General features: G+C 41.2%; 2 protein-coding genes across 20 annotated transcripts in view; one reads left to right on the top strand and one right to left on the bottom strand.

The window, feature by feature from the left end:
- PABIR2 (PABIR family member 2) overlaps positions 1 to 13,921 on the bottom strand; it is a 215,053-nt gene extending 201,132 nt beyond the window's left edge. For 3 of the 6 annotated variants that reach the window (XM_072817352.1, XM_072817348.1, XM_072817350.1), the window contains exons 1-9: positions 12,800 to 13,920; positions 10,554 to 10,632; positions 6,057 to 6,113; positions 5,713 to 5,756; positions 5,576 to 5,630; positions 5,164 to 5,265; positions 4,784 to 4,869; positions 4,037 to 4,101; positions 1,275 to 1,371 (exon numbers count right to left, since the gene is read on the bottom strand). In XM_072817352.1, the coding sequence (XP_072673453.1) occupies positions 1,275 to 1,371; positions 4,037 to 4,101; positions 4,784 to 4,869; positions 5,164 to 5,265; positions 5,576 to 5,630; positions 5,713 to 5,756; positions 6,057 to 6,113; positions 10,554 to 10,632; positions 12,800 to 12,897 (683 nt within the window). In that variant the 5' untranslated portion in view covers positions 12,898 to 13,920. Of the gene's footprint in view, positions 1 to 1,274; positions 1,372 to 4,036; positions 4,102 to 4,783; positions 4,870 to 5,163; positions 5,266 to 5,575; positions 5,631 to 5,712; positions 5,757 to 6,056; positions 6,114 to 10,553; positions 10,633 to 12,799 lie in introns of all 6 variants that reach the window. The other 3 variants (XM_072817346.1, XM_072817351.1, XM_072817349.1) reach the window with 2 other exon arrangements.
- Positions 13,922 to 15,712: 1,791 nt separating this feature from the next.
- Positions 15,713 to 19,631, top strand: part of LOC140628109 (P2R1A-PPP2R2A-interacting phosphatase regulator 1-like) — an 84,751-nt gene continuing 80,832 nt past the window's right edge. For 11 of the 14 annotated variants that reach the window (XM_072817052.1, XM_072817045.1, XM_072817044.1 and 8 more), the window contains exons 1-2: positions 15,713 to 15,861; positions 19,212 to 19,398. In XM_072817052.1, coding sequence (XP_072673153.1) covers positions 15,741 to 15,861; positions 19,212 to 19,398 — 308 coding nt within the window. In that variant the 5' untranslated portion in view covers positions 15,713 to 15,740. Of the gene's footprint in view, positions 15,862 to 18,824; positions 18,980 to 19,012; positions 19,069 to 19,211; positions 19,399 to 19,631 lie in introns of those variants that run through there. The other 3 variants (XM_072817050.1, XM_072817049.1, XM_072817054.1) reach the window with 3 other exon arrangements.

Raw genomic sequence — 19,631 nt, 5'->3', positions numbered from 1 at the left:
ATACACTTTACCATAAAAGTGATAGGCAGTTTCCACTAAGTATAGGGTTTCATCCACTAGTCCTCTTGACAAGCTTTAGAAGTTTTCTCTTTGCAATCATCTACATACCTGGAAAGGCACTCTATGCCAAAATTAGCACACTGAGCTACCAAGGACAGACATAGATGAGAGAGAAGAGAGACTGTGGGGCTGAAAATAGCTAGAATAATCTAAAAGGCATCTGTTCCAAGGTTAGAATAGTACTGATCAACGAGTCTAATACTAGAAGAATCTGTGACTTCTTGGTCAACTAGAAGTACAAGTTATCTTACACAAAACAATGAATATGTGATCTGGAAAGAAAGAATCTCTAATCCTTATATCTTATAAGTATTACTTACACAGTTCTTCCATTTAGAGGGCACCATCCTTGTATTTTTAAAGTGAATGCACTTTTGGGCTTTTAAAAAAAGACCCTCACCTATAAAACTCAGGGAACAAAAAGTCCTGAAAGGCACTACACAATTGTGTCCAGAACATGGGTGCTCAGTGAGTTGATTAGAAATACAGACTGAAAGATTTCAAAATGTTACCTGGCCATTGCCACTATCCCTGCCCCTTCCTTCCAAAAGGTATGTGGGCATCCAAGTACTCAACTTCAGGCATATGAAAAGAAGGTAACTTTTGCACAAAAACATTGAAGGGCCTTAGATACCTAAACTCAGATAAGTAAGACTAAAAAAAAAAATTATGTGACCAGACCACAGGAATCAGGAAGTGCTAGTATAAAAACAAAACCCTAGTTAGGACTGTGACAGAATATCCCAAAAACTTAAAAAAAATTTTATAACAACAGAAAAGGTCATGCTTCAGAGGATGCCGGTACTCTCCGCTACATCCAAAGGATATAATACAAAATGCAGGCAGAGCAGCTACGATCAAGGCACATTTTCCACAGCAACCCAGAAACTCTTTCTCACACCATCCAGCTGTCACCACGCCCCTGCACCATTAGCACCTACTGAGAGAGGCTGACCTAACAGGAGCTAGGAAGGCAGATGAAGGTGCCAAAAACACACACACTTTTAAAGGTGTGCTCAGTGACTTTCAAATGATCTGCTTTCTTCCCCATGTTATCTGTACCTCCGTGGAGCTTTCCCCTCTAGAGAGCATGAATAAAAAATTGAATATTATATCAAATGATTCCAATATGCTTTTGATGTGGCTCTTTTTAAATAGATAATACCCTAACATCCTTTGGATTTGATTTCATTTTTTTTTATTTCATTTTTTACCATGAACTGAGATCAGACAGTTGAGCAGCCTCCGGAGACAGCATACTGGTAGTGCCTTGGAAGAGCCTCTTGGGCTGGCTTTCCGTCTCCATTTCACCTAAAACAGAAAGAGATGCTACTGTGAAATGATTTACAGATACAGGCATGGTGCTAAAATGGGATGATCTCTGTTTAAGGTTCAGAATAGAATACTTTGTCAAGCCATTACTTTGAAGTTGTTTTTTCTCATGCTTTAATACTTCCATATAACCTCAACCAAAAGTAAGCAGCCCTAAAAAAAAAAAAAAAGAAAGAAAAGAAAAGAAAAAGAAAACAAAAAACGCTTTTTTATTTAGTATGCTACGGATATAGTCATGTTCTTTAATAGAAGAGCAGAACACTGACTGCATTGGGCAAAATGAATCAAGGCTTAGCACAGCAGAAATAAAAAATCCCCAAACAGCTGAAGCTCATAGTGAATAATGATTTATTCTAGAGAATTAGTTAAGATGATTGATTTTATATTATTTTAATACTGGAACATTTCCTGAGTTGAAGCCAAATGGGTTAAAAAGTATGTAGTCTAATAAATGGCGTATAAATAAAAGCTTGCTTTAGACTACTTAGTAAAAGTGAAGATTTTAAGAAGTTACTTTGAATGCCCTTCTGTAATTGAAAGCAATTATTAATCCATTCACAAAATTGGTGTTATACTGGCTACCTCAATCTTATAGATTGTCTCAGAACATCTATAAGGTAGCATAAAAACTTTGCATCCATTGAGTAACCACTTTGCCACCAGGAATGCAAAGACTCAAAGCCCTCAGACACAAAAAGCCCCTTTTCAAATAAGCTATGATCTAAAACACACAAATATCTTAGTTTTGAGGCTCCTCATCTGAGGAGCTTTAAAATGGAACATGAAAAAAAATAAAATAAAATGGAATATGAAATAAAATTTAATTCTTGGGCCTAACTAGATACTCCAATGGGAACTCAGTAACTGTGAACTTAAAGCTGTACAAGAGGGGATCCCTGGGTGGCTCAGCAATTTGGCGCCTCCCTTTGGCCCAAGGCGCAATCCTGGAGTCCTGGAATCGAGTCCCACGTCAGGCTCCTGGCATGGAGCCTGCTTCTCCCTCTCCCTGTGTCTCTGCCTCTCTCTCTCTCTCTCTATCATAAATAAATAAATAAATAAATAAATAAATAAATAAATAAATAAATAAATAAATCTTTAAAAAAAAAAGAATAGTAAAAAAGCTGTACAAGAGGCTTGTGATGGAAAAAGATCAAGCAAGAACAAATGCAGCATTCATTTTTTCCCCTTCATATTATCAATTAATTCATATTATCTTTCTTCTGGAGCCATTCTGAAAATTATTAACTCAGGAACGGTTATATTTTTTATTTACTTTTGCCATGCTTTAATATGGAGCTTTTAAAAGCTACTGCCCAGCTTTCAACACCTCATCAGCAAAACACTTTAGCCCTTTTTATTAAAGGATTCCTCCATCTGCTGGTATATTTTGGAATAGCTTTTGAATGAACCAACCATACTAATTCCACCAATTTCCTGTAACATATCGAAAATTAATAATAACAATGATAATAATAGCTTTAGTTTCCAAGTGTTATTTTCACCTAACATCTCCTGAGAAGGTCCTTAAAACCTAAATAATTCCTTGCAGCATTAAGGTAAAAGGCTACTAGGTCATAAAACAAAATTTATTCACTAAATATAAACATCATCACCATATCGAAACCTATTTTCCAGAGCACACCAACTTTAAGTTATCTGAAATATTGTACTTTTTGAATCTGTGCATGGCACTGTCAGTGGAAAGTTTCCACCAAAGCTGCAAATACCTGTTTACCTAGTATTAGGAGAGGGACTGCTTTCCTGGCCGCAAAGGTGATTGGCACAAATACACCACTTACTAAATTGCTTTTTCAAAATTATTAAGACTCTTGTTTAGGGATGCCTGGGTGGCTCAGCAGTTGAGAGTCTGCCTTCGGCTCAGGGTGTGATCCCGGAGTCCAGGGATCGAGTTCCACATCAGACTTCCTGCATGAAGCCTGCTTCTCCCTCTACCTATGTCTCTGCCTCTCTGTGTGTGTCTTTCATTAATAAATAAATTAATTAATTAATTAAATCTTTTTTAAAAAGACTCTTGTTTAAAGTGACATCCAATGTTTACAATCATATGAGAATAGTCCCAGGAATAATGACTCAACCTATGTTAATTTTTTGTGCCTTTTTAAAGTAGACTCCATTCGGGGCCCTCACAGGCATCTAAAACTAGCACTGAGTGACACCATTTTAGTTTAGAACTCTGTGGTTCAAAACAATGTAACTAAGAGCACCCCCTTCATATCAAAAACCCTATGGACTCGAATATGAGGCAGCCTCTCTTTGTGAGGCATAATTTGGTGGTGGCTTATATCTGAGCATGCAGCATGTTTAGAAATGTATTTGCTAGGACATAAGCACAAACTTTTGCAACGTATTAGCTTGCATCTGCTTTCTATTCAGATCACTCAGAGGCAAAATTTTTGGAATATATATTGGTAATATGAATATATGAATAAGATTCAGTTAGGAAGTGTAAAAAACATAGTATCAGATAACTAAATCACAAAATTTAGAATCTGTAAAGCATACGTTGGGAAGAATATTTCACATTTCTTTAGAAAAAAGGAGTCATGCCTTGAGCTAATTTCAGACAAATTCTAATTTGTCATTTAAGCTCAACTAGGTTTAATATCAGAAGTGGGATGCTTACCTTTTCTTTTCAGGGGACCAAGAACACTGGGCCTGATACATTTGACTGGACTCTGACTCCTCTTGCTTTAAAGAACAAATAAACAGGAGAATGTGAAGTGCTTCTAAGATGCAAGATAAATGTTATAGCCCACCAAATAAAGCAATAAAATTGACAGTCGGCTTGGGGTGACTGGGTGATGGGCACTGAGGAGGGCACTTGACGGGATGAGCACTGGGTGTTATACTATATGTTGGCAAATCAAACTCCAATAAAAAAAATACAAAAAAAAATTGACGATTGGAAAATGCCCATGTTGTAATTTGAGGAACTGAAATGCCAAAATGAGATTTAACCTGGCATACAACAATCTGAAACAACATGGCGTTTGAAGCTATTTTTAAAAATCATTTTATAAAACAAGGTATCTACGATAGCTTTTTTTTTTTTAAAGATAAACCTTATTAAAAATTTATTTGGATTTGACTGGTCTATAACCTTAAATTTTTTTCCCTTATCCTCAACAAAGGATATTTTTTGCGTGTGTGTGTGTGTGTTCATTCTCTGGCGCTGTCTCAAAAAATGTGTATCTGGTAAAACATCACTGATAGAATACAGGTGGTAGGTAGTATAGGATACTCACTGTGTTCAATTTTGCTGTCTGTTTGAAAATTTCCATAAGAAAATGTTGAGAAAAAAGCTCATCAGGAGAGACAAATTCAAAGTGTAGCATTTCAAACCACATTTTTGAAAAGTAGGTTTACTTACTTGGCAAAGCGTCTGGGACTAGGAACAGGACTTGGTGGCAGCCCACTGCTGCTCACAAACATTTGTAAGGATGGTGAAAAACATTGCTAGAAAAAACATATTTAATATTAAAATAGTTCTAGTGCTCCAGCTTTCAAAAGGTTCTCAAAATAAGAGAAACAAAATCCTTAAAACTGCTTAGCTATGTATATCTATATAGGTATACACACACACAAGAATATATACATATATTGATATACCATTTTTTCAAGTTATTATCACAGACTTCCATTAATTTTCCTTCCAGTCATGGATTCTTTACAAATGAAGCTGTGTGTGTGTACTTTAGAGCAAAGAGCTTGGAGTGTGAAAGAGAGTTAACATCTTATCAATGAGCCTACCTTTCCAAATCCTCTGGTGGGTGACGGTGCCGGAGAAACTGGAGTGAAGTCAATCCTTTTAGGAGAATATAGTTTCTCCGGCTTCTCAAAATCGCTGTCACTCTGTGAACATAAAACATATTTCCTCATAATTCACAATTCAGCACATCACAGCTCTTCTCTACTACTCAAACATGCCTACATTTTTAGGACAGAAATGTACAAACTCTAAAAAGTTGCAATCTCATATTCTGGTGGAAAAGCAGAGGTTAGAAATGAATACAAATTTGGACATGGGAAGGACAGGAAGGTATGAAAAAAATTAACAAAGCCAATGAACAACATAAAGGTTTCCAGAAAGTAAAAAAAAAAAAAAAAAAAAAAAAAAAAAAAAAAAAAAAAAATTAAACAAGCAAACATGGGAGAACTTTACCAAGCTCAAGCTCTCATCCCATGATTGGCTTATCTGCATTGCTGTCTGCACTTCCCTAAAACAAACAAAAATGAAAGGCCATCAGTGCTCAGAATGAGACATACAACACCTAGGCCCTGTTCTTGTGAAACACTAACCGTTCGTGTGCTGTTTCCCTGTTCATCATATCCATGCCTTCCTCCTGCAAAGACAAACATGTGCTGAAAACAGTATCCACAGCCACATGGTTCTCTACTTCGAAGAAAATTTTCAAAGATTTTCCTGCCTTCTTTGGCAATATCACAGGGCGGCAGAACATTCTAAGATCATCACGCCTGCCACATATGCATTTCACCTGCACACTCAAAAGAATTTTTGGCTGTCTGTGGCCACCTAGAGTGGCAGCCTGACTCAGGTTTAATAGCTAAATCTTCAGAATGAAAATAAAATCAAAATGGACAATTGAAACAATTGTAGGTCTGGGCTAAGAAGTAAAATTTACCCTTTTGATCTGATGCAGTCGGCTACTAGGAACACGATTAGGGGAGGATGACAGCAACTGGAAAGGAAAAGTAAACATTTACTATTTACTGAATCACAAGGCAGCAGTTTGCTGTCAGCCCCAGTGTCTAACCTCCTCCCAGCTAAGATTTCATATTCTTTTCCAAGATGGAGCTCTTTAGACCACTTAACATTAACATACTAGAGGCGGGACATTCACCAGGTACACCAGGTATCCAACCTCAAAGCACCATCTGTCGCCAGACAGGCATTGACTTTAACACTTTTCCCAAATGAATGCAGGGCTATGTACATTTATGTTAAAAAAAAAAAGATTCCAGGCCTTGGAAATATCCATTAACCCTCACTTATCTAAAATAAGGAAATAGGTAAGAAGGGAAAGAAAAATCTGAGTTTAGTCATTTTAACACTGATGTACCCATGGAGGAAGACAGGCTAACAAGCCTGGCTTAGTAGTTTATCTATGATTAGGGTTGATTAAAAACACTTTAAAACTGTAATAAGAAAATTTTGCTTGTGTGATCTAAATCAATTCTAAAATGTGGTCACTACCACTATCACCGCAAACCCTTACTTACTAGTTAAGAAAATCAGTGTGGAAGGCAATGTGTATTTTTCAGGTAACTGTTGCTCTCCCTTAGATCATAATTTTTTGACAACACAAAGCTAAAATTATTTGGGGGCCAAATTATGTTCCTTCAAAATAATCCCAATCTGATCAAAAATGAAAGGTACAATTCATCTCAACAGCTCTTACAAGGTTCTAATATCCTTAATGTAAGCTATTTATTCCCTAATTAAATGCAAATAAATTTGTAATGCTATTTAGACCAAATAAGACAATGATCCTGTTACAAGAAGCCCTACCCTATTAAACATCTAAAAATCCTAATGTAGTAAGTAGTATAAAACAGTGATAAACTGCTAAGCTTTTTAGGCAAAAGCTATTTTGGGTTAAATTTTTAAAACTTATACAATGAAATATGATTTTGCCTCAAAGAGTATCTCTTTAGTACCCACCCTTTCTTTTTCCCTCTCCTATGCTCTGAAAACATAAAGACTTTATGACTAAAATCCTCTTTAAGTTTTTTTTCCACTAGAAAAGTAACACATGTTTACTGGTAAACTCTTAATTAGGCCATTTGAAAAACACTAAGCGGGGCGTCTGTGTGGCTCAGTTGGTTAGGTGGCCAAGGGGCCGACTCTTGGTTTCAGCTCAGGTCATGATCTTGGGGTCCTAGGATCAAGCCCCACATTGGGCTCCTCCACGTTCAGTGGGGATCTGTCTATGGATTCTCTCTCTCTCTCTCTCTCTCCTTCTACCCTTCCTCCTGCTGGCGCATGTGCACTCTCTCAAATAAATAAATAAATCTTTTAAAAAAAGAAAGAAAAACACTAAGCTACTAGGCAAGTAAATAAGGCAGAAAGACTAACGGTACCATGGAAGAGAGTATGGATGTGACCAGAGAACAAAAGAAACCCCAGCAGCAAAGAAATCTTCAGGAAAGTCAAAAACTGCAAAAAGCTGCTTGCAGAGAAAGTCAGAAATTTAGATGCTACATCTATATGATGTACAACTTGTCAATTTAGACAGAACTGGAGAGAAGACCCAAAAGGAGGACAGGGAGGAACAATGCAGTGTCTGGTATGGGAAACAAGTGTTAATGTGCAGGCTAAGAAAAAAGCCAAGCACTTGAAGGAGGGTGCTGATTAATGGTGTTCAGTAAAGCAAATAACTCAAGTGGGCTAAGAAAAGAGGACCCTGCCACTAGCAATGAAGTGGGCACTGGTGACTTTTGCAAGAACAGAGTTTTGTTTTTTTTTTTCAATATTTTATTTTTTTTTTTTGAGAGAGTGTGAGCAGAGGGAGGAGCAGAGGGAGAGGGACAAGCAGACTCTGCGCTGAGCCTGACGTAAAGCTCGATTCCAGGACCCTGAGAGCAGGACCTGAGCCAAAATCAAGAGTCAGAAGCTTAACCAACTGAGCCAGGTGCCCCTGCAAGAACAGTTTTTTAATAGCGTGGTGATAGAAGTAGTGAGATCACAAACTGGCTGAATAGTTGGCAAAGAATTAGGAGACAAGGAATGAGAGGCAGTGTGGTGTGGATTAAGCTTTGTGAAAGCTCAGAGGGGTGAAGGGAAAACAGGGAAAGAGAGATCTATGAAAAAAGACAAATTTGTGTTCCAGATATTAGATTTGTGAGTCAGAAGAAGGTGGGAGCAAAAAAGCTACGGAGGAAGGGACTAGAGAGGAGACAACACACCAAGCAAAGTGACAGGAGACTCAGAAAATCTAGGCACCATTAGGAGAAAGCACCACATGTGAAGGTAAAGACATTTTCAGGAGAAGAAAGCTGACATGTACACAAGAGGGCTGTTTGCCTTCTCTGTGAATGGAGAAGGGGCATCTGCCAGAAGTGAAAGGTGCATGAAGCTTGCAGAGTTATTATTTTTTTTAATTGGAATATTACTTTAGAGAACAGCAAGGAGCCAGTGGCATCTTGAACCCAAAATGCCCGGGAAGAATTTATCTCCTGGCCTTTCAAATGACCAATGCCTTGAAATTTCCCTACTTGTAGTGGTAAAGGCAACATTCTTCCCCTGGTCACTAAGATATAAAAGTTCAGTGCCCGGGAGTCCTCCTTCTCCCTGCATTTATGCCTGGTCAGTTGTCAAATCATGAAGAAATGACCTCTGCACATTTTCTTGTGCCAGTCTCCTCTCCATTTCATTCCACACCTTGCTTCTGGCAGGTTAGTATTAAGATTGATAGAGGACGCTGTGATCTAACATATATGGTATAATCAGTATGATGACAGAAGGACACAAGGGGTGTTGCGGAAGGCTTCCCCGAAGCAGGAAACTCAAAAGGAGAAGGGGACGGAGGGAAAGACAATGCAAGGGTGGGCAAAGAGCACGGAATCAACGTGGCCCCTCTGGCAAATGAGGTATTTCCGTGCAGACAGAGAAAAAGGTTTTGTCAGGGAGCAAGGAGAGGTGAGCCTAGACAGGGTCGATAGGAATCTTCGCTTCTTAGAAAAGGGCAAAGTCAAGCATAAAGAGGCAAATTCATTTTCCCTTCTTTGGTCAACTTACTGATATCAGGACACAGCTGTGTAACAAGTGGAAACATTTTTCACATACACAGTGAAATTAAGTTGTTTTCCAGTATCCTCAGGGAAGATAAAGTGAATCAAACCTCCAGATAGCTAACATTTCCCCCCCTTTAAGCATTCCTAGCCACTTCGGCTGGAAATCTTTTTTAAAAGTGATGTATTTTTTCCCCCTTTCTTAATGACACTGGCACATCTCTATTCTAATCCCAGCTCTGCCACTTACCAATCACGTGATTCTAAGCAAGTCACTTCTCTCAGCCGACACTTAGCTGCTGCCTCTTTTAACTGGGAAAAACATCTTTTGTCCTGCCTACTTCACAGGGGTTGCTATGAGAATGAAAAGTGTGAAAGGACTCTGTAACATGTAGAATACCATATAAGCAAAGGGACTAGTATAATTTAAGAAAGGTTAATGACCCAGGTACCTTTAAGAACATCAAGAATTCTACAGTTCTATGCCAGTGAGACCCTCAGGGTCTATTAACAGGCTCTTCGTCCTCATACTAAGCCGCAGACTAATTTTTAAAAAACCTCTGTCTGCTTTTCAGTTTTCCCCTCTCCTCCCTTGCTAGCAGCTATTAGTGTACCTTAAACCCGAATGCACCTCTGCTGATTTGCTGCTTCTCACATACTACCGAGTTGGAAGCTTATTATAATTATGCATAAATTTTAGATGATTCAGAGGTCAGAGAGGCTCCCTATAAATAATCTGATGAACCTTTATGCTCAGACTATGGAAATCAAGCACAGCCATTCAGAGGTCTGTTTGCTTACATCTCAGATGTCTTCCAGCGCACTGCAGCTACTGGATAAGTGGGCTCCACATGTGAAGTGCTACTATATAAAAAACCTCATCATCATTTCTCCCAATGCAACCAACTAATAAAGTGATCCCAACAGCTCTGGCTATATAAAACAGTCACTATTAGCAACTCTGCTGAGAACATAAATACGAGCATTTTAAAGGAGATCTTACTTTGGATAAATAGCACTGTCCAACAGATATGTGCCAGAGACAAATACTCTGCTACTGTCTTAATGATTTTTGCTTTCTAGAACAAATAAAGATCATTTTTCTCAGCTATATTTAGAGGTTAATCCTGACTTACCTCATAACCATGATGCAAGTAGTGACAAAAAACAACAATCTTTAGAAATACAAAGTCCCACAGCCAAGAAAAAACTTTAACCAGATCTCTTTTTTGCACCAAAAACTGAAAATGGCCACAGAATGAGCAAGACAGGTAAAATATTTTTTTCTTTTGTGAACAGAGGGGCATAGCACATCATCTTAAGAATGAACTACATTTGAAAGTGTTTTCCCCAATCCATACCACTAAAATACTTACTTCTATACTTACCAGGTTATGACGGCTCATAACTGTTGTACTATTCCTCCGAGTTCTAAATGTATAAGGTTGAAAGACCTGTGAAAGATCACTAAAAAATAAAAATAAAATTATTAGTGTCTTCTCATTTGAGATATCCATCAACTCTCTGATCAACAATGAAATCTTCCATGGTTCCTCATTTTGTACAATGAATAAGCTCCTCACTGACCTCTTCAGAGCTTCTGTGGTGGTGTGCTGTGGATCACAGGTTTGCCCAGATACTGATCTCCTCAGTGGTTGGGGGGCAAGCTAGGAGAGGTATGGGGCGGGGCTCCAAACTGGTTGCCTCCAGCTGCTTCTGGTCAGAGCTCACGCCCCCAAACCAGTTCCCACCAGACACCAGCAGCCTCATCTGTTTACACCAAAGGACCTAAACATACTACTGCTTTCTATGTGTGCCATGACCATGAGAAGAGCTGGGGAGCCTTGTGCTACAGTACAGGGCCCATCAGCACATCTCCCACTATAGCCCTAAATAAGTGTTCTACCTGTGAGTCTGCTGTACAACTAAATAAACATACCTGGAGTTTTTCTCAAGTTGCCTCTTCTGCTTTCACAATGTCCTACCTCTCACCACCATCAATCAAAATCCTTCCTCTCCTTGAGCACCCATTTCAATCCAATACCCTCTGTGAATGAAGCCTCTCTTCAGTCCACAAACCGAATGCAATCCTGCCCTCCTTTGAGTCCAAAGAGCACAATGCGAAATAAGATGCTTCTTGAGACATCGACTTTACCTCTTATTACAGAGAAGTGTGCGTGTGTTTTAAATTCCATGGTAGAGGTCTTTTGTTCCTTCTTGTATAACATCCCCGCAGTGCCTAGCAGAGTGCCGTGCCCATGATAAGAAGCCAAGAAAAATTTTCAGGACTGAATTGAATTGGGCTTCACTGGACCCATGAGATCACCTAATTCAGGTCTTAAGTTTCAAATGAAAAAACAGACACTTAGAATGGCTAAGTGACTCATTCATGATCACAGTTAGGGAGAGATATTGGGACTAGGTCTTGTCTCCTCACTCCTTCTGTCACATCATGCTACCCTGGCAAGTAATTACTTAAATCTCGATTCAAAAAACAGTGTTATTTCTATGACAGTCTAAATGCAGGTCAGCATGATCGCCCTAGTCCCTTGCAATTGCTTGCTTACCAGATTTAAAAAGACAACCCCAAAAGACCAATTTATTCCTATAGTATCAAAAATAAATGTAGAGCTGAGGACAGCCATTAAGAAAGCAAAGAGTCACCCCATCATTCCCTCAGTTTAAAAATTTAATACAAGAAAATGAGTAAATCCATTTTCCCCTCAAATACAGATATTATAATCAGTTTGATAGATAAAAATTACCTATTTCTCTGCCTTCACTGTGCTTGATTAATGATTTTGGCTAATTCTACTCCCATCCCCTTTTTTGGGCTAATTCCATTTCTACAAGGTCTCACAAATTAGCTCTCCACTAAGATGAATTGTCTACTTACAGGAGTGAAATGTAATAGGCTCAGGAGGTCTGCCAACATAACCTTCACTATTGTAAGATTCTACCTTAAAATAGACCCTCTAGTGAGTATTCACGTGAAAATACAAGACCCTACCACTAAAATTCAAGGGTTGATTCTTTCCATTGTTTTCTAAAACCTGTATTTTCACTGACCTAAGCTAAGAGACACCTTTTGTTTTTTATTCACTGATATGCATTCCAGGCAGTTTTAGGATCTGAAAACATTACGACAAATCCCAATCACTTAATGTGCCATGAACACGACACTTGTTACAAGTTATTAGATAAATTGTGATTTATTAAAGTAAATGCTCCGTTAATGCCAGGGTTCCTAAACTAAGCTTAGAAATAGCAGCTCTTAGAGACAGGTGTCAAGTTGCAAGTCTAGTTCCAGGGGCTTCAGGCTAACATTCAGTGGTGCAAATTAGGCAGGGCAAGCAACCTGTTACAAGATCCAGAAGCTTCTTGTAGATCCTTTCAGAGTGGGCCAAGAGAGCCCCAGGTAAAGAGGGTCCCATTTTTTCCACACTTCCCAGAGTCTGGGGTCAAACTTTCACTCCACCTTGGGACCCAAGTCACTGTCGAGCAAACAAGTCCTCATGCCCTTAATTTGGAAAACCCAGATGAGCACCAACTCTCACTTTAGGGAAGGAAGATTGCTTGCAGGGGGTCAAGGAGCCCCTGAACCCTGTACTTCATCGTTCCCAACCCGCCTCACCTGAGCCCATGGATCAGGGGAGCGCTGCTGGATCTCCTCAGGGTGCCCCCATCGGATGTGTCAGGCTCGAAGTCCAGCTCCATTTTCTCCTGAGCCATGTCGGAGACTTGCAGGCAGGCACAGCGGACAGTGCTCAGCTCCTGGTGCTTAGCTATGGACTCCCAAGACTCTCACTGCAGGACTGAGCTGCTGGGGACTGGCAGCTGGGGGCGGGGGCTAAGGGGCGGAGGCTTAGGGGCGGGGGCTAAGGGGCGGAGAAAAGCAGGAAAGGAGGAGGAGGGAAGGAGGATGAGGATGAGGAAGGGAGCTTGAGAGTGAGTGAGGGGAGGAGGAAGGGGGGCGGTAGTGGAGTGGGAGGTGGTGGAGGGTGACAGAATAAAGGAAGAGGGTGAAGGAAAAGAGAGGGATGGAAGGAAAAGAGCAAGAGATAGGGAAAGCGGATATATAGAAAAGCAGGAAAGCAGAGAGAGTAAAAGGAGGACAGGATCGGGAAAGGAAGATGAGGAAAGGAGGAGGACCGAGGGGGAAGAGGAGAGCAGGGTGGTGGGAAAAGAGGAATACGAGAGAGGGAAAGAAAAAGACGAGGTATGGGGAAGAGGAGGGAGGGAGGAGGCGGACGGAGGGAGAAGAGGATGGGGAGGAAACTAGGCAGCGGCGGAACTCATGTTGCTATCTTTTGGCCGACGACCTCAACCGGGGCCGGGCTACAAACACCGCAGCTGCCCAGGCAGCGCTAGTACCAAAAAGCTGACAGTTGGGCAGGGCCCGGCCGGGCGGCCTCGACGGCTCCAGTTCCCCATGCTGGGGGACCCGGTCCAGCCCCCCATGCTCTGGGACTCGGTCCCGGAGGATCCTCAGCCCTGTGAGGGGTGCTTATCCCCTCCCTACCCCCCCTCCCCGCCTGGAGGACAGGTGGGGGGTTCGGCCCTTCAGCCGCCGCCGCGGTGCCTCCTCTTCCTCTCTTGGGTTCTAATGGCCCGAGGGAACCCCTTGGGGCCAAGACCAAAATCTACAACCTGCCGCCTTTTCCGCCTCCCACGCTTCAGCAGCGGGAACCGCCGCGGGGCCAAGTCTTCCGCGTCCGGGCACCCATCGGGTCCTGCGCACGCGCCCGGCGGCCGCGCCAATGAGCCCGCGGGCACCGAGCATGCGTGGGAACCCCGCCCCGCAAACCTCCTCCAAAAGGGAGGAGCGTTTTCAGGGGGCCCGGCGCCTTCCTCTCTGGCATTGGCCCGGGGACCCTGGCGCCCGATTTTGAAAAGAACCAATAGTTTGGAGACAGTGGAGCATCGCCGTTCAGGAGGAGTTTGGGCCAATATTCAAGGGAAACAGAAACTTGTGGTTTCCATGTTTTTTCAATGCCAATTTATTTGCTCTGATCTCTGTGATCTCTGCCCATTTCTTAAATCCCTTGATTTTGTTTGGTGTTTGGAGGGGCTGATTTTTTTTTTCAGATAATCCGTTTGGATGCACTAAACAAAAGGGAAGTGAAAAAACAAAAGTAATGGTGTAAAAATAAAGAGAATCGAATAAGAGTTCATATAGCGAGTGGCAATCACCATCTTCATTTTACAAGCATTGTCAGCTTCAACGATATTAGGAAAAGTCCTGAAGAACAAGTAGCAGAACCAGAATTTTTTTTCCTTCCTAGGATTTACAGAGACCCTAACAATAGTCATTCAGCATGTGTGAGGCCTGGAATTACTTATTTTATTTAACAAATATCTACGTAGCAATTGCTGTGTGCTAGGCACCATTCTAAGAGCTTTAGAAATATTAACTCATTCAATCCTCGCTACTTGAATAACCATGGGATAAAGATGGTATTGTATTGTGTTAATCATACAGAGGGAGAAATACAGAAAATTTAATAGTCATGAAATTGGTTTCAAAATATAGCAAAAATAGAGCCACCTGGGTGGTTCAGTCCATTGGGCATCTGCCTTTGGCTCAGGTCATGATCCCTGGGTCCTGGGATTGAGCCCTGCGTGAAACTCCCTGCTCAGGGGGGTCTGCTGGTCCCTCTCCCTATGCCCTGCCCCTCTTCTCATGCTTGCACTTTCTCTCACATAAATAAATAATTTTTTTTAATTTAGCAAAAATAGGGATGCCTGGGTGGCTCAGTGGTTGAGCATCTGCCTTCAGCTCAGGGCATGATCCCGGAGTTCCGGGATTGAGTCCCCCACATTGGGTTCCCTGCATGGATCCTGCTTCTCCTCACTCTGCCTATGTTTCTGCCTCTGTGTGTGTGTGTCTCTCATAAATAAATTAAATGTTTTTTTTTAATTTAGCAAAAATAATTTTACCTGCCTATTCAACTTAGTTGTCCCATATTAAACTTGCCAAATCCAATCATTTTATTCCTCAATGTTAATATTCACTGCTTGTAATATAGAGTTTTTAAAGCACTTTTAGATAGTTTCCTTTAAATTGCCTATATTTTTCTTCCAACTGGATTGGAAAAGCAAGCTCTGTTTTTGACCAATTTATGTAGCTCTTTTCATCTCAAGGTCTCAGCAACCCCCTCATCTGCTCAAAACAACATAGTACATTCTATTGTTCACAATAGCTACTAAACAATCATTTGTTGGCTACGTGTAGAATTCCTAACTCTGAGGAGTCAAATGATTTAGTAGAATCCCTAACTTTCAGGACCTTAACAATTAGGAGAAACTCAAAGACATGTTAGAAGATGGATGCAACCTTGACCATCATTTCCAGATTCTATTCATATCGTTCTTGCCTACCTAGTTTCTCTTACCCTTCATATAAATCTTTTGGGAGGTTTAGGGTATTTGTGGTTTGTGGGCTTGGGTTCAGCTTGCCTTTGATTTGCTTTTGTGATAAGGAAAATTTGCTTTAAAGTTGCCATGACGACTAGTAAACAACTGATTATGACATATTTGTGGGACACCTTTTATAAGTAAGAGGCCTGGCACAGATGGTAGCAGACTGGGACAAAGACAAGAGTAGCATAAGTGGCAAGGTAAAAGCAAACCAGCAATCTGAGATCATGGCATATTGCTACAGAACAGCAGAAGCTGATGATGACACACAGCTAGGTTGGTATAATAGTGCGTGAGTAGAAATGGGAAGAAGTAAAAATAATTTCTTTAAATGTTGTGTTTGCCCCTGTGGTATACAGAATTGTTTTTGTAGTACTTGTTCCTTTTGACATTCTAACTTGCATATGTACTCTGAGTTCCTGGCATTCAGCTACACTTAATTAAAGAATTCCTCTTTTTTGGCAATACCTGCAAACTTCCTGCCATCTTGAGCATGTTATCCATGTTATCGTTTCATATTACTACCTCTTTTCTTCAAAGTCTCACAGTTGCTCCTCCCTTGTCATTTTATTATCTATTTTCTTAGTGTTATTATACTTAGATTTTTAAAAATTTGTATCTGTGATGCTTAGGCATGATGAGATGATCTATTCATTCAATATATATCCACTAAACCTTATTACTTGCCACGAATATTAACAAACTCTTTGAGAAGTAAAATGAGCAGTAGACTGGAGCAAAGATCTACTTGTTTTCTGGTGTACCCCCTATTTCTCTGATATTTAGTTTGGCTTTGACCCCTGTTCTGTATTTAACCACTGCCATCTACGTTCGCCCTGACTTTATTCAGCTTTAACTACCATCTTTTGTAAACTTTCCAGGTATCCTGGGAACTTTAACAGTGATTTTTAGGAGATCTTGGTACCAGCTCAGATTCTACTGCTACCTAAATGTGCCATTAATCTCTCTGGAATTTTATCAACTGTAAAATAGAAGTAGATTTGCCTACTTTACAAAATAGCTGTGAATGACAGGTTTTTAAAACCTGCATTTATTCGTAAAATAATTTAATAAGTATTTATCAAGTGCTTATGAGTACAGAAATAGTATCTAGAGAAATATCCAGAGGCACCTCATCTGTCTTTTCACCTACATACAAGGGCAGAGTGGCTTTGCCATTTAGCAGTTATAATTTGAGTAACCCCTATGGGGTTCAGTTTCCTCCTTTAAAAAAAATGGGCATTGTGATGGTGCCTACCTCACAGAGTTACTGTAAGTATTAAATGCAATCACATATTTAAAGTGCTTAGGACAGTGCCTGGCATATAATTAAGTGCATGAAAAATGGTAGCTATTGTTAACCTGTCTTACATCAGGAAAGGAGACTCCAAATCATCCTCGTGTCTGGGATTTAGATAACCCAATTCTGCCTGATATAATTAAGCTTTTCTTATTCTATTCTCAGAATGAATGAGGAATGATTATGATCATTCATGTCATAACTTGTCATGAACTGTTTCAAGATAATCCCATTATTTTAAGTTCACCACTGATTAGCTGAGCAGGGTTCATGATTGAACCAATTGAGATAAGTATGTGAAGACATTTTTTAAACCGTTAAAGTGCTATACCATGTAATGATTATTTTAATTCATAACTCTCATTTCAGTAGTTTCGCTTACCTTCTCTGCCAGTCCTGTATATGGTTCCTAAAAGGTATGGTCTTACAAAATTATTAGTGTGGAGTTAGGATTTCAGTACTCAGCGTGGCTCATTAACTGGTGGTGAAAAATTCTAAAAGAGCAATTCTTAAAATGTTTGAGCCACGCAGTATTATTAAATGAAAACCCTGGGGCATCTGGGTGGCTCTGTGGTTGAGAGTCTGCCTTTGGTTCAGGTTGTGACTCCGGGGTCTGGGATCAAGTCCTGCATTGGGCTCCCCACAGGGAGCCTGCTTCTCCCTCTGCCTGTATCTCTGCCTTTCTCTCTCTGTGTTTCTCATGAATAAATAAAATATTTTTTTTATCTATTTATGATAGTCACAGAGAGAGAGAGAGAGAGAGAGGCAGAGACACAGGCAGAGGGAGGAGCAGGCTCCATGCACCGGGAGCCCGATGTGGGATTCGATCCCGGGTCTCCAGGATCACGCCCTGGGCCAAAGACAGGCGCTAAACCGCTGCGCCACCCAGGGATCCTTTTTTTTTTTTTTTTAAAGGAGGGATACCTGGGTGGCTCAATGGTTGGGCATCTGCCTTTGGCTCAGGGCCTGATCCCAGATTCCTGGAATCCAGTCTTGCATCTGGCTCCTTGCATGGAGCCTGCTTTTCCCTCTGCCTGTGTCTCTGCCTCTCTTTCTGTGTCTTTCATGAATAAATAAATAAAATCTTTAAAAAAAGGAAACCCTGATTTGGATGGATACTAAATTCTGAGATATTTAAGTAAATAAGCTTCTCTAACTCAAATCATTTTCTTAGACGAATAGCTTTGAGAAGCTAGATTTTACTTAGTGTAAAAATACAATTAAGGTTAAAAAACAATGAGGGGATCCCTGGGTGGCTCAGCGGTTTAGCGCGGGCCTTTAGCCCGGGGCGTGATCTTGGGAGTCCCGAGATGGAGTCCCACGTCGGGCTCCCTGCATGGAGCCGGCTTCTCCCTCTACCTGTGTCTCTCCCTTCCCTCTCTGTGTCTCTCATGAATAAGTAAATAAAATCTTAAAAAAAAAAAAAAAAGACAATGAGATCACCTGGAAAACAATGATTCGTCTGCACGATTGGTTCAATTGGGTTAGCACCCTACCACAAGACACTTGGGGAACAGGTGGCAGGTTTTGGGTTTTGTTTTGTTTTTTTTTTCCCCAGACATATAGCATTTTTCTCAATTACAAATATGTAGTATTGGCTATAACAGGATGGAAAAATTCATCGTGGGAGTTAAGCTTCTTGGCCTCAGTTAGAAGGGGATGACGGGCTAATCAAAACTGAGAAAATGGAGTATTAGATATAGCGCAGAAAGGACGGCACTCTCATACACCTTACTCCTCCCCACCCATTCTTTCCTAAATAACGGTGAGTGAAACCATCCCAGGGTTCACATAGGAGCAGAGGAACAACCACGGTGAATCGCCCCCGAGAAGAGACTAAGAGAGGACCTGGGTTGGAGTAAAAAGGTGACTCCTAAGACTGCGCGTGCCCCCCAGGCAAGGCTGACAAAGGGCGCCCCTATTGACTCTCATTGCTTGCGTAATAAGCATGCGTCAGCAGGCGGGACGGGACGCAGGCGCAGAGGGGCGGCACCCGACGGATTCTCGAAGGCGACAGGTTGTAGTTTTCGTTTTGGCCGGAAAGGCTTACCTGGGCTTTCCTTTGCTGAGAGAAATAGAGAACGATTCGCGGAGGTGACTAAGATAAATTCCTCATTTTCATTATAGACTTGGAAGTGGAGGATCTTCTCAGCGTTAGGAACCTCGAGCTTGGATGGTGGGAGGTTCGGAGTCAATCCTACCCCACTTAGTGCCCACTGGTATTAGGGATGGTAGGGCTGTCAAGGTGAGTACCTCACTCCTCTAAGAGGTTCCTCCTCTCTTCTCTTTTTCCCCTTTTCCTCTCTGCCTACATCTCCTCACCCAGTTGACTTGTCCTTATGTGAATGGGAGCCAGAAAACCTTGAGAACTTGGAATCAAAGAGTGGCTTCTTCTTCGACGTGGACATGGCACAAGAGAAAATGGAACTAGACTTGGAGCTGCTGCCAACTTCAGCCACCACAGACAACACGCTGAGAAGATCCAACAGCGCCCCTTTGATCAATGGGCTTGGGTGAGCAGGATTGAGATATTAGAGGAGGCAAGCTGGGGGTGGGTGGCAGGAGGTGGGGAAAGCTACTTCCAATAGCATTCCCATGCCTTTCTCCATCGAGGTTCTACAGGTATCTCCCTTGTTCCTGCTGTCCGGAGAGCTCACCCTCAGACTTGGGGGGAGTGGGATGGGCTGGCAGGAGGGAGAGCACACACCTACCCTGAGGTTGACACACATGTGAACCTGGACGTCCT

Source organism: Canis lupus, chromosome X (assembly GCF_048164855.1).
Source record: "Canis lupus baileyi chromosome X, mCanLup2.hap1, whole genome shotgun sequence".
NCBI classification, from domain to species: Eukaryota; Metazoa; Chordata; class Mammalia; order Carnivora; family Canidae; genus Canis; species Canis lupus.
The sequence above is the reverse complement of the archived record's forward strand: the minus strand, read 5'-3'. Positions and strand labels throughout refer to the sequence as shown.